Source organism: Pantherophis guttatus, chromosome 15, assembly GCF_059756535.1.
Source record: "Pantherophis guttatus breed Tessera chromosome 15, ASM5975653v1, whole genome shotgun sequence".
Lineage (NCBI taxonomy): Eukaryota > Metazoa > Chordata > Lepidosauria > Squamata > Colubridae > Pantherophis > Pantherophis guttatus.
This window is the reverse complement of record NC_142077.1, coordinates 7,240,597-7,253,776: the sequence shown is the minus strand read 5'-3', so window position 1 is coordinate 7,253,776 and position 13,180 is coordinate 7,240,597. Positions and strand designations below refer to the sequence as shown.

At 44.2% G+C, this 13,180-nt stretch overlaps 2 protein-coding genes across 5 annotated transcripts in view; one reads left to right on the top strand and one right to left on the bottom strand.

Annotated features, from left to right (window-relative positions):
- NMNAT1 (nicotinamide nucleotide adenylyltransferase 1) overlaps nt 1-13,180 on the bottom strand; it is a 38,170-nt gene that overhangs the window by 22,795 nt on the left and 2,195 nt on the right. The window contains exon 1 of one of the 4 annotated variants that reach the window (XM_034438866.3): nt 1,788-1,943. The exons of 2 other annotated variants lie outside the window; for them this stretch is intronic. The gene's annotated coding sequence lies outside the window, so the exon portion shown is untranslated. Of the gene's footprint in view, nt 1-1,787; nt 1,944-13,180 lie in introns of those variants that run through there. One more of the 4 variants, XM_034438867.3, reaches the window with a different exon arrangement.
- Nucleotides 1,920-11,262, top strand: LZIC (leucine zipper and CTNNBIP1 domain containing). The gene is made up of 7 exons (XM_034438870.3): nt 1,920-2,089; nt 3,063-3,189; nt 4,292-4,427; nt 5,381-5,479; nt 6,079-6,174; nt 7,218-7,299; nt 8,572-11,262. The coding sequence occupies exons 2-7, from the start codon at nt 3,089-3,091 to the stop codon at nt 8,628-8,630; spliced, it is 573 nt and encodes a 190-aa protein (XP_034294761.1). The 5' UTR covers nt 1,920-2,089; nt 3,063-3,088; the 3' UTR covers nt 8,631-11,262.

Sequence of the window (13,180 nt, the reverse complement as noted above, 5' to 3'; positions counted from 1 at the left end):
ATGCTCCAATACCCTCAAAACAGATCCGTCCCGTGTTAAACTGCTCCAAGAATATGGCCTAAATTAAAGCAACCTACCTAATTATGAGCCTTGGTGGCGCAGTGGTCAGAGTGCAGTATTGCAGGCTACTTCTGCTGAGTGCCTGAAATTTGGCAGTTCGAATCTCATCAGGCTCAAGGTTTACTCAGCCTTCTGAGGTTGGTAAAATGAGGATTTTACCAGATTGTTGGGGGCCATTTGCTGACTATGTAAACCGCTTAGAGAGGGCTGTAAAGCTATAAGTTGAAGTGCTGTTGCTATTGCTACCCTTAGTCAAAAAGAAATACATAAAGAGTATTTTTACAGTTGCTCATCTCCACCGCAGCCCTATCTAGAAAAGACCCGATCTAGAAAAGCTTCATAAATGAATATTAGAGTGTTGCTCCTGCACTTGTAATAGAGAAAGGGGAACCATGCCTAGTTCTCCATTTCCTTAGCATGGCCAAATCTGGGTATTATGAAGCAAAGCTTCCAGTCACACCCGTCTAAATGATGGTGCCTAACAGATCCTGGTTGATCTAGAAAAGACTGGCAGGATCAGACCTCGTTAGCTCTCAGAGACAATAGATAAGAGAGCTGAAACTAAATGGGTAAAGAATAACACTTCCAGAAGATGCTAACATCAATAGCATCCTCATCTTGCAGGGGTCACCAGAAGAATCAATCCGATACCGGACTTTACTTGTCTAACTACATCCTGAAGACCAAGGACTGCTCGGGTTTTTTTTTCTTACAGGAAATCAAGACGTTTATACAGGTAGTCCTCGAGTTACGACCACAACCCGAGTCCAAAATCTATGTAGCAAAACAGCGAGTTTGCCCGATTTTACGACTTTTCAGAATTGTTAAGCAAATCGTTGCATTTGTTCGGCTAAAAACACGTTTTAAAACGTGTTTGGTTGTTAAAAGTGAATTTGGATTCCGCGTCGACTTTTTTTTTTTTTTAATTTGATTTATATGCCGCCCTTCTCCGGAGACTCAGGGCGGCTTACAGTGCGTTAAGCAATAGCCTTCATACTAAAGTCAGCTTATTGCCCCCACAAACTGGGTCCTCAATTTACCTACCTTAGAAAGGATGGAAGGCTGAGTCAACCTTGAGCCTGGCGAGATTCGATCTTACTTTAATTGCAGGCAGCTGGTCTTAATAACAGGGTGCTTTAGACCACTGTACTACCAAGGCTCTTACTTGTCGGAAGGTCGCAAAAGCTGATGGCACGACCCTCCGGGGATGCTGCGACCGTCATAAATGTGAGCCAGTTGCCAAGCGTCTGGATTTTGATCGCGTGACCGCGGGGGATGCTGCAACGGTCGTTAAGCGTGAAACACGGTCGCAAGTCTCCCTTTTTTTCCAGTGCCTTTACAACTTTTAGGGTGTTTCGGGAATCTGGCTTCCCCATTGACTTTACTTGCCAAAAGGGTCACAAAAGGGGATCACGTCACCCCAGAACACTGCAACCGTCATAAATATGAATCAGTTGCCAAGTGTCTGAATTTTGATCATGCGACCATGCGGATGCTGCAGTGGCCCCAAGTGTGAAAAGCAGTCATAAAGCCACATTCTCCAGTGCCGTTGTAACTCCGAACGGTCACTAAACGAACCGTTGTAAGTTCGAGGACTACCTGTATTATTTCTTTTATTGGCTTCTGATTGGAATAAGCTATCATCGTGGCAAGGATCGCCCACCCCTCCTGCACCCGCCGACCCACCCCCTCCAAAACTGGGAGGCTCCCGAAAAGGACTGCCTTACCGGCCGGCAAGGATCGAAGAGGGAGAGTCGTCAACGGCTTCAGCCCGGAACTGAAACTACTCGGTCGAAAGAGCCAAGAAGGCAAGAGAAGCGGCTGGGAGCGAAAGCTGCGCTCTGATTGGCTCCCGCAGAAGGAAGTGACGGCATGTCCGACGCCCAGGAAGGTTCCCCCAAGGCTTCCAAACCGGAAGTGGGACGGGGGCTCTAATTCCCCCCTCCCCAAAGGAGAGATGTGATTGAGGGAGTGGGCGGGGTCCGCCTTCTCATCCACCCGGGGAGGAGGAAGGAGGAGTGTTGCGTGGGTAAGGGAGGGAGGGATGGGGGCCCTGCGTTGGTGGGGTGGGGGGGACGCCAGGTCGTGGCAATGCGGGAGTGGGGTTCATTGGGAGGAGTGGGGGGGGGGGATGTCGGATAGGAAAAGGGGGTGGGTGGGATTGTGGGGGGGGGGGGAAGAGGGCTTCGAAAGGCGCTGAACCTGAGCTGAATCAGCAACTGGAAGTGGGGCCTCCTCCGCCCCCTTGGCACAATGCTACGATTGCAAACCCCATGGCTAAAATTAAAAAAATAAATAAAAAATAAAAATTAGCAACTGGAGTGCATCCCTCCAAGCTGAAAATAACATTTTTCTTGGCCCCAAATGCCTTCCAGGGAGGGAGAGAGGGGGGAAGGAGAGGGAGATGGGGGAGAGAGGGCGGGGGAGATGGAGGAGAGAGAGGGGGGAGGGAGAGAGGGGGGAGATGGGGGAGAGAGGGAGGGGGGAGAGAGGGAGGGGGGAGGGAGGGGGAGATGGGGGAGAGAGGGAGGGGGAGATAGGGGAGAGAGACGGGGAGGAAGGGGGAGATGGGGAGGGAGGGGGAGGGAGGGAGGGGGAGAGAGGGGCAGGGGGAGAAGGGGAGGGGGGATGGAGAGAGTGTGAGGGAGAGGGGGGAGGGAGGAGGGAGGGAGAGGGCTGCAGCCCCTTCCCCTTTCTGTTTTTTTCAAATTAAGAGTTTCTCTTTTATTTTTTTTATTTTTTTCAAACATACTTTATTAAATTTTATATATATATACAGAAAAAAATCTCATTTCTATTAACATCGGATATGCAATATTTATACATATATACATCGAATATATCTGGTGTCACATAAGCTATTTGTTGCTATTTATTTAATGCACCTTTAATTCTATGCTTTAATTCTATCATTCGTAGAAGAGTTCCTATCTATTCGTCCTTCCTATGGCAGGGGCCCCTCCTGTCATTTAGCCTCTTGTCTCTGCTTTTGTCTCCGACAGAAGGTCTGTGTGGCACATGACTTAAAATGGCTTCGAGGGGAACCATCGAGACCAGCAAGTTGAAGCAGAACTTGGAAGAGCAGCTGGACAGGCTGATGCAACAGCTGCAGGATCTGGAGGAGTGCAGGTAAGGGACAGGGGGAGGGCGCCCACCCGCCCTTCCGGACATGACTAATCCACCATGGATCCTTGGATCAAATTTCAGAGTTTTTGGAAAGGAGATTTGGGATGGGGTGGGGGGGTGTATACACACTTGTGATTTTTTTTAACGATTTTTGTTTTTAAGAGTATCCCATAGTTTTGCGTGTCCCAGTTTAAAATTGCCGTTTGCAATAAGCATAGCTAAATATTCATTTGCTGCTGTGTATAGCCCTGCTGCCTCAGTTTACCCCTTCCTGCTATAGGTAGGAGGTTAGTTACCCTAGATTGGGAATACAGGTAGTCCTTGATTTACAACAGTTCATTTAGTGACCGTTCGAAGTTACAATGGCACTGGAAAATGTGACTTTATGACTGCTTTTCACACTTGGGACCACTGCAGCATCCGTATCGTCACATGATCAAAACTCAGACACTTGGCAACTGACTCATATTTATGACAGTTGCAGTGTCCTGGGGTGACATGATCCCTTTTCGTGACCTTTTGGCAATTAAAGTTAATGGGGAAGCCAGATTCCCTTAACAGCCGTGTTACTAACTTAACTGCAGTGATTCGCTTAACAAATGTGGCAAGAAAGATGTAAAATGGGGCAAAATTTGCTTGACAAGCGTTCCACATAGCAACAGAAATTTTGGGCTCAATTGTAGCCATGGGTCGGGAACTATCTGTATGCTGCTAGGTAAAAGTAAAGGTTCCCCTCGCACATGTGTGCTAGTCGTTCCTGACTCTAGGGTGCTCATCTCCGTTTCAAAGCCGAAGAGCCAGTGCTGTCTGAAGACGTCTCCGTGGTCATGTGGCCGGCATGACTCAACGCCAAAGGCGCACGGAACGCTGTTCCCTTCCCACCAAAGGTGGTCCCTATTTTTTCTACTTTCCTTTTTTTTACGGGCTTTTGAACTGCTAGGTTGGCAAAAACTGGGACAAGTCACGGGAGCTCACTAGGGATTCGAACCGCTGAACTGTCGACCTTTCGATCGACAAGCTCAGCATCTTAGCCACTGAGCCACCGCATCCCTATTGTATGTTGGTAACAGCAGCTAAAATTATACTGCGATTGGCTCCCTTGCAGAGACGAACTGGATGTCAGTGAGTATGAAGAAACCAAGAAGGAAACACTTGAGCAGCTGAGCGAGTTCAACGACTCCTTGAAAAAAATTATCTCTGGCAATATGACCTTGGTAGATGAGCTCGGTGGGATGCAACTGGTGAGTATTTGGCTTGAATTTCGGTGATTGTATGTCAAAATTATCTCCTGCAGTGGGTGGCACCTTTCTAGATTCCTTTTGTTTCCAAAGCGATGGATGGGTATTTTAAGCCTTCTTCCATGCAACCTTAGACACTGTCACCTGCAGAAAGTCACCTGACTTTGCAGTGTCAAGCAAATTTCTCCATCTTGCGAAGCGGGGGGGGGAATGGATGGTACAAATGAGAGACAGTAGTACTGATGTACCAGTAGTTTAATGAAAAGAAGGACTAAGGATGACATGATAGCTGTGTTCCAATATCTCAGGGGCTACCACAAAGAAGAGGGAGCGAATCTATTCTCCAAAGCACCTGAGGGCAGGACAAGAAGCAATGGGTGGAAACTGATCAAGGACAGAAGCAACTTAGAACTAAGGAGAAATTGGCTTACTAACTTATTGAGTGCAGGGATTCACTTAACAACTGTGGCAAGAAAAGTCGTAAAATGGGGCAAAACTCACTTGACAAATGTCTCAGTTAACAACAGAAATTTTAGGCTTAATTGTGGTCATAAGTTGAGGACTACCTGTAATGTAGGTAGAGGATTGACAAGTCTAGTACAGCAAGATTAAAGAACTAATATGAGCAATAATAATATTAGTTATAAAATAATAATGACTACGGAAGGCATGTTAACTTGCTGCAGTCCAACTGTTGCTCTTAACCGCAGAACTATATGGTGCTCTGGTTTTATAAATTAATGTTTCAGATATTAAAAATTGCAAAAGCTGGCTGCTTTTTAAGTGACTAATGAACAGAAGCATCCCATGTGCTGATAGCAAAGGAATTTCTTAGAGGTTCAGTGCCCCTTACTAGTCATAGAAATAACTCATGATAATATTTATCATATCCATGTAACACGAAGTAACCTTGTCTATTGATATTCGCTACAAGTTATTTACATTTTATCTTTTAGGCTATACAAGCAGCCATCAGCCAGGCTTTTAAAACTCCGGAAGTCATCAGGATGTTTGCCAAAAAACAGCCTGGGCAGTTGAGGACAAGATTGGCTGAGGTGAGGATGTTTCCTTTTTTCCAAACAAACAAATTCTGTTCTTCAATAAGTCAAGGACATGAAGAGTGTTAACCACTTTCCTTCTGAAAAACAAAATATTTCTGGGGCAAGACTGATGCCAATGCAAAACGATTTTATTTCGAGAATCGGGGTCCCAGCTGACACGTTCCGTTTTATTTCCCCATCCTTTTTTTTTAAATCTTGTTTTTTTTAATAGATTGATCTAGCCTGGGAACCTGCATGGTTAAAAATGATTGAAAGTGATTTTGGTTCTTTTTTTTTGGTACGATTTATGCAAGTTGCTTAAATCTTGCACTGGTGTACAGAGTCTCTTGCCTGAGTTGTGTTGGCTTGAACATAATTCACAAGTGGTTTTGCTGTCCGCACTAAGGAAGAAGAAATGGCAACCTTTTTGTCTTCTTGCTCAGACGAATGACGTCATTCTGGAAGCTGAGAGCCACATTGGTGCAAAGTGCAAATTGCTCAGGCGAGCTTCCCAGCCCTCTAGTGTATAACTGATTCCCAGTCACAGGCCAACTTTATCCTCAAACATCACATAGGTAATTGGAGGCTGATATGACTTCTCCTTTCCTGCTTAGATGGACAGAGACCTGATAGTGGGGAAACTGGGACGAGACCTCTACACTCAGCAGAAGGTGGAAATCCTCACGGCTCTCCGCAAGCTGGGAGAAAAGGTACTTCAGGGTGGCACCTCCTTCGTACTTTATCCTACGGTTTACTCCTCTCTGACCAGCCTTCTTTAACCAGACACCCCCATCCCTGGAATTCCATATAGGACTTGATTTTGGTGGACTCAATTAAAACGGGACTTTTCTTGCTTCGTCTGATCTCAGTGTTTTCATGGAACGGAGCAGAGTTAAGAAGATTTTAATGTAGCTTTGATCAGTTGATTATGCTTTATGAAACCTTATAGTGTACTTCCATCTTGAAAGGGAAGTTGTGCCCTAGATAGTAAGATTAACTAACTATATTCATATGTATTACATAGTACAAAATCCAATTATATTAATTTTTTTTAATATGACAGTTTCCTGTTGTTCCTTGTTTCCTCCATGAAGTCGCAGAGTTGAGGTTTCTCTCTTCATATCATTTAAATCAGAGGTGTCCAATCTCGGCAACTTTTAAGACTTGTAGACTTCAATCAGGGGTGGGATTCAACTGGTTCAGACCGGTTCGATGCTAATTTTACATCTGGTTCACCAAACCGGTAGTTGCAAGGCCCCACCCACCCCACGAGTCTCCATGCGGCCTGTTTTGGATGCGAGGTAAGTGCAGGGCCTGTGCGGAGGCTCTGGGAGGGCAAAAAACGGGCCTTCCAAAAGTCCAAAAATGGACCCGTTTCTGGCCTCTGGAGGGCCTCTGGAGTCCAGGGGAGGCTGTTTTTGCCCTCCCGGAGGCTCAAGGGAGCCTGGGGAGGGCGGAAACGCCGCCCCAACAACATGGCCATGGCAACCCACCATTTTTTATGTTTTACCGGTTGCTAACATTTTTCAATCCCACCCCTGACTTCGACTCCCAGAATTCCTCAGCCAGCATGGTCCATAGGTTGCCAAGGTTGGACACCCCACTTTAAAGCGTTTGATGGCCTCATTAGCGACTTAAAGCGTTCTTTTCTTTATCTGCTGAACCCATGAAATCACAGATGATTCAATTGACCACAAAGGGTATAATATAAATGTTACACAGTCAACCGTGCGCTCTTTCTCCTTACTTTCAGCTGACCCCCAGCGATGAAATTTTCCTTTCGACGAACGCGGGAACTGCTCTCAGCCAGTTTGAGAAGGTCTCGACTGATCTTGGTAAAAAGAAAATTCTTTTTAGTTCATTTTCTACCCACCACTCTTTTCAGGGCTCAGGAGTGTCAGTCCCACACCTCACAACAGCCGTTTCTCGTTGCAAATGTCAGTTAGGAGCATTTAAATAGGTTTTAGTTTCTGGCTATGCTTCTCTCACATAATTCAGGTCAGTAAGCAAGAAGGTGCCATTGACACCCCCAACAGAAAGAATACAAAATAGAGATGGGTCAAAAACATCTACAGGTAGTCCTTGACTTAACACCGATTCGTTTAGTGACCATTCCACGTTACAGCAGCACTGAAACAAGTGACTTACAGCCATTTTTCACACTTACGCACTTTGCAGCATCCCCCACAGTCGCTTGCTCAAAATTTGGATGCTTGGCAACTGGTTCATATTTATGACGGCTGCAGAGTCCCAGGGTTGTGTAATAATCAGCTTTTGTGACCTTCAAAAGTCAACGAGGAAGCCAGAATCCCTTAACTGTGTTACTAACTTAACCAGTGCAGTGATTCACTTAACAACTGTGGCAGGTGGTAAAATAGAGCAAAACTCACTGTGTTGCTTAGCCACAGAAACCTTGGGCTCCATTTTGGTTGTCAGTTGAAGACTACCTGCATTGGGGATGATTTATTTTTCTGAACGATTATCATAATCTTAGCCACTCCTAGATTCCAGCCGCTCTCTGCTTTTGACAAGGATTGTCACAAAAAATAGAGTCTCAAAGGGTCAATCCCATGACTGATCTTAATCACCATGCAAACCAGTCGTGGGTGTGGCTTGGTGGGCGTGGCATGGCATGGTGGGCGTGGCAGGGGAAGGATACTGTAAAATCTCCATTCCCTCCCCACGCCAGGGGAAGGTTACTGCAAAATCCCCATTTCCTCCTGATCAGCTGGGACTTGGGAGGCAGAGAATAGATGGGGGCAGGGCCAGTCAGAATTTTTACTACCGGTTCTCCGAACTACTCAAAATTTCTGCTACTGGTTCTCCAGAACTGGTCAGAACCTGCCACCTCTGATGCAAACCATGAATCCCCTTAGAGTTCACATCCTCCTCTGACCAGCAGCCCTGCCAGTTGGACCTGATCGAACTTCAGGAAAATTATTCAGCCAGGGGAACCGGGTTCAAAATTTAATTGGTAGTTTAAAAGGTATATTTTATGGCCAAAATAGAACAGAAAGGAACTTTCTTACGTCCTGCGTCAGATGGCTGTTAAAGAAGGGACGCTAAAAGAATTTTAATTTGTTTGCTTGTTTTTCCTTTGACTACAGGATCTGGAGATAAAGTCTTCGCCCTGGCGAGCTTTGAGGTAGAAAAATCAAAGCAATGAAGACTCCTCTTTTTTTTTTTTTTTTTTTTGGAGACTAGATGCATTGGACTCTTTTTTTTTTAATCACGTTGTATTTGTGTGTTTCTTACAAACCTTTTGTAATATTCGTTATTCTAACGGCAAGTTAATCTAAAACAAACAGGTCCCAGCCTTTTCAAAGTCAGCAACACGCATCTTGCTGTTGAAACGCAGAGGTACTTTCTTAAAAAAAAAAAAAAAAAAACACCAAAAACATTAGGTCCTAATTTGCTGCTGTTGTCAGCTTTTGTGCGGATCCGAGAGGTTGGCTCCCTCGCCTTCTGTGTCCATCAGATGCGCTCTGACCAGAGTAAAGTTGTTGCACGCAATGAGACAAAGCCTCTCTCTTTAGCGGCCTTTCAATCTCTACAGCTGCGTATCTTGAACTGCTTGCAGGAAATTGGTCTTTCTTTTTTTTTTTTTTAATGGGGAGTAGGGTTTGTGGAACGCAGGCAGCAGCCTTTGGTGGAAATCGTGCCTCTCTCAAATCCTAGATTGCCTACAAGCCCACCGCCTATTCTTCTCTAGCCTGTTTGATGTTACTGGGTACGGCTGTAGAGCAAAGACGCCACGGGCGAACAATAGCACCCCTGTAAGGAATTTTCTGGGCCAGTTTAACTTTGTGCATCGGAATGACAGTGAGCACAGTGGGAAGCAGCCGAAAGACGCGGGGCCTCTGGCTTCCCTTGTGTAGCTCGTAGTGTTACAACTATAAGCTATTGTTCTTCCTATATGTTCCAAGGGCAGCGTGAAACGGTGTCTTAAATAGAAATGAGGGGCTGTAGGAGACCCTCCCCGTACGAGTGGGCTGTGCCATTTCCTGAACAGAGATTTCAGTGCCCTGCCTCTTTTAGACCTCTCAAACTGTTGTTTTGGTACGAAAGTTTTTAGCTTGGAATCGTGCAGCGTGATGAATGTGTTGCATTTTCAACGCTGCTTGCCTTGAACGTTGGGAAACGAGTCAATATCATCAACTGAATACATCTTCTGCTCCAAGTAGCCCACTCAGAAACAAAAGTGTTGCTATTACTGCATCTTATCAACTATTTTCAGCCCGTTCCAACTAAACCTGAGAGTAGCCAGTTGAGAAAATCTCTTAATTAAAATAGGAACAAAGGGGGTGATTGTATTTGCTTACATCTATTTTTGAGGAAGGCATCTCTGCCCCAAAGCATCCCCCCCAAAGGGAAACCCAGTTCCCATGTTGCACTAAATCATGCTATGGTTGGCGGTGTTTTGCTTAGCGGGTTGTGTAAGCCCCGTCACCTGAGGCTTAGTCAACAAGGTAACTGAACCAAGCTTTAACACGATGCGTTAAAAAGGCGAAAGTGAGGCTCCTAGAGTGCCAGGGAAACATTCAGGCCATCACTTTCTATAGTAAGACTATTCCTGTTGTGATAGCTGAATAATGGCCTAGCCAGACCAGCCGTTTGTAGCAGCCTCGTTATCGCTGGTTGGAGTTTGTCTGATCCCTGCAGAAGGCAAGCTTTGTTTTGTGCGGTTGCGCCTGACTGTCACACCTGCTTTAAACAGGTGGCTCCTTCTGAGCTTGTTATGCTTGGCTATCTGCATGTACTCCCCGCTCCTTTTTGCACATGGCTCATCTCACTTTAGTAAACCATCTCTGATTTTCTCTCATTTTATTTTCATGGTCCGTTTATATTTCTCCCTTTAGGAACACCAGGGCTTTCAAACAAGACATTCCGTTTTGAATGTATTTTGTGGGAAAGTAATAGCAAAGGTTATTTCATTTTTAGCTTCCGCATTTGAAATTTTTGCTTAAAGTGGTTATAAATAGTCTTAAAGTAGGCATTGGGCACTCTAGTCGTTTTTAAAATCCTCTCTGTAAGCAATCTAAATTATGTAATGTCCTGAAACGGTTAAAATATTTGTCTAATTGGACATGTTTACTATTGAAGAGGTTGTATGCTAGTGTGACAGTCTAGGAAAAATAGTAACCCCACCCCTTTCTGGATTTCTGAATATACAGCTTATTTCCATGCACTAAAAACTGGTTAGAAGGAATTGTATTTTGTGAACTTTCTGTCCTTTTCTCTACTGTGTCAGTTTTCCCTGCTTTCCTTAATTAAATGCTTCTTTGCTATAACCTGGTCATTCTCAGAAAATTCAGCTCTTATCTGTGAAATTCCTAGCTCTTAAGTGGTTTATGTTTTCTTCTGCGAGCTTCTCTATTTTTTTCCAATATTTATGTGTGATATGTAGTAATACAATAGCATATAAAATAAGATAGTTTGACATGGTGAGATTATTTTAATCTTAAACTGTTAGAATGCCACGTTTTAAATGAAATTTTTTTAAAAAGAATCAAACACAAATCAATTTGATTTTCTAGCTTTGTAACAATTTGCCTTAAAGTTTTCCCCCAAATAACCATTTTTGTGTGTGTATGTTTATCCGAAGCCAAATACTAATTACCTGAGAGGTGGATCTTATGCATTGTCTTAATGTTAAGCATTGTACACACTTTCCACGCAGAAGGATGCAGCTTTAAGTGTTCGTGGGCTTTGAAGGGATGGAAGCAACTTGTTGGCTTCGGAATGCATGCCTCGATTTTGAACCTCTCTTTGTTTTAAATATGAACCTTTCAACTCTGCATCGGTCTGATGCCTGTTTTTGTTGTCGAGAGCTTTCTAACAGGGAGATGCCGAGTCCTCTCCTTCAGCAATTACATAATCAGCCAAACAGGGACAAGGCAGGCCATATGGCACCTTCTGAAGCCTGCAACACCTTCAAAAGGCCTCTCGGTCAGTTATAAAAGGCAAACAGATGCCTTAATTGCAAAGCTCCCTCCTCAGATGAAGATGAAATAGCGCCAGACTCCCCTTCCCTTCACACAGCATACTAATTAATGAGCCTCCAACCGAAGGATCCCAGAGTGATGTTTCCAAATCCCCCTTTTTTCCTGCACAGCCTGCACGAAAGCCTTCAGCTCTTCTTAAATAATTAATTGTCATTACTGCCTGCTGTTCCCTGTGTACGTGCTCACAATGGCCTCAGATCGCAGCGTAGATGCGCCCTTCTAGTTCCCGTCTGCTGCTGCTCTGCTTTTGCTCTTTTTAAGGGCTTTTCATCTTAAGGTCTTCGGAAGTCGACACAGGTTGTCAATTTCTGAGTCTTTGGGCTTTGATGTCCTTTTTAAGTGCTAAACCACAACTTGGAAAGTGCAGAATGTTCACTTCTGGGACTGAGAGGATTGAGATTCAACAGGAAGGAGAGGAAAGGAGCAGGACTTTCACTGCACCCTTACCTCTTAGTGAGCCTCAGATAAAGAATTTTTTTTTTTTTAATTTGATTTATATGCCGCCCTTCTCCGGAGACTCAGGGCGGCTTACAATGTGCTCAGCAATAGCCTTCATCCTTTTGTATATTTATACAAAGTCAGCTTATTGCCCCCACAAACTGGGTCCTCAATTTACCTACCTTAGAAAGGATGGAAGGCTGAGTCAACCTTGAGCCTGGTGAGATTCGAACCTGCAGTAATTGCAGGCAGCTGGTCTTAATAACCAGCTTAATAACAGGGTGCCCTAGACCACTGTACTACCAAGGCTCTTTTTGAGGAAATGTTCAACCAAAAACGGGAGAGACTTTCGGAGTCTTAACATGGCAAATATGCCCTTGGTCCTCCTTGCAGGTTCTTCCAGTTCTTATCTCTTGACATTTTTATGGATTTCATTGGAACAACCTCAAAAAACAGGGCTCCCTCATTCCGCCCTGCTAGCCAATTAGTGAAAGGTGATTTATTTGACTTGGAAGAGAAACTTATTCTAAGAAAGATTTAATATGATGTATGTCCAAAGTTTACATACCTATGACATAGGAAACCGACAGCTTGAAATAAATTCTACACTATTATAATAGATCAGTCCTTCAACAATGGGGAGATAATTTATGTCCATTTTCAGTGGACTGCAGACTTATTGTAATGTTACGTGGAATTTATAAACTAGTTGCTTACAGATACAGACACACTCGCACAATATATGCATGTATGTATGTTGTCTGTGTGTGAATGTATGTATGTATGTATGTATGTATATATGTCTATTCATTCCAGTACAGTTTTACCAATGAAACTGCCCCACGGATATCTAAAGCTTAAAAATTGCTTAAAAGTATTGTAAGCCGCCCTGAGTCTCCGGAGAAGGGCGGCATATAAATCAAACTGATAAATAAATAAATAAAGCTTAATTCTCAACATGTCATGTCATGTTGGGTTGGATTGATGAGAGTTTCTAGTCTTTTAACACTTCTAGAAGACTTGGAAGTTGAGAAGGCCGGTCTACATTAAACTTGACTTTCCAGATAGGACTATCTACTAGCCTCATTTGGTCATACTGGAGATTAAAGAGCCTTGGTAGTACAGTGGTCTAAGGCACCCTGTTATTAAGCTGGTTATTAAGACCAGCTGCCTACAATTACTGCAGGTTCGAATCTCGCCAAGGCTCAAGGTTGACTCAGCCTTCCATCCTTTCTAAGGTAGGTTAAATGAGGACCCAGATTGTGGGGGCAAT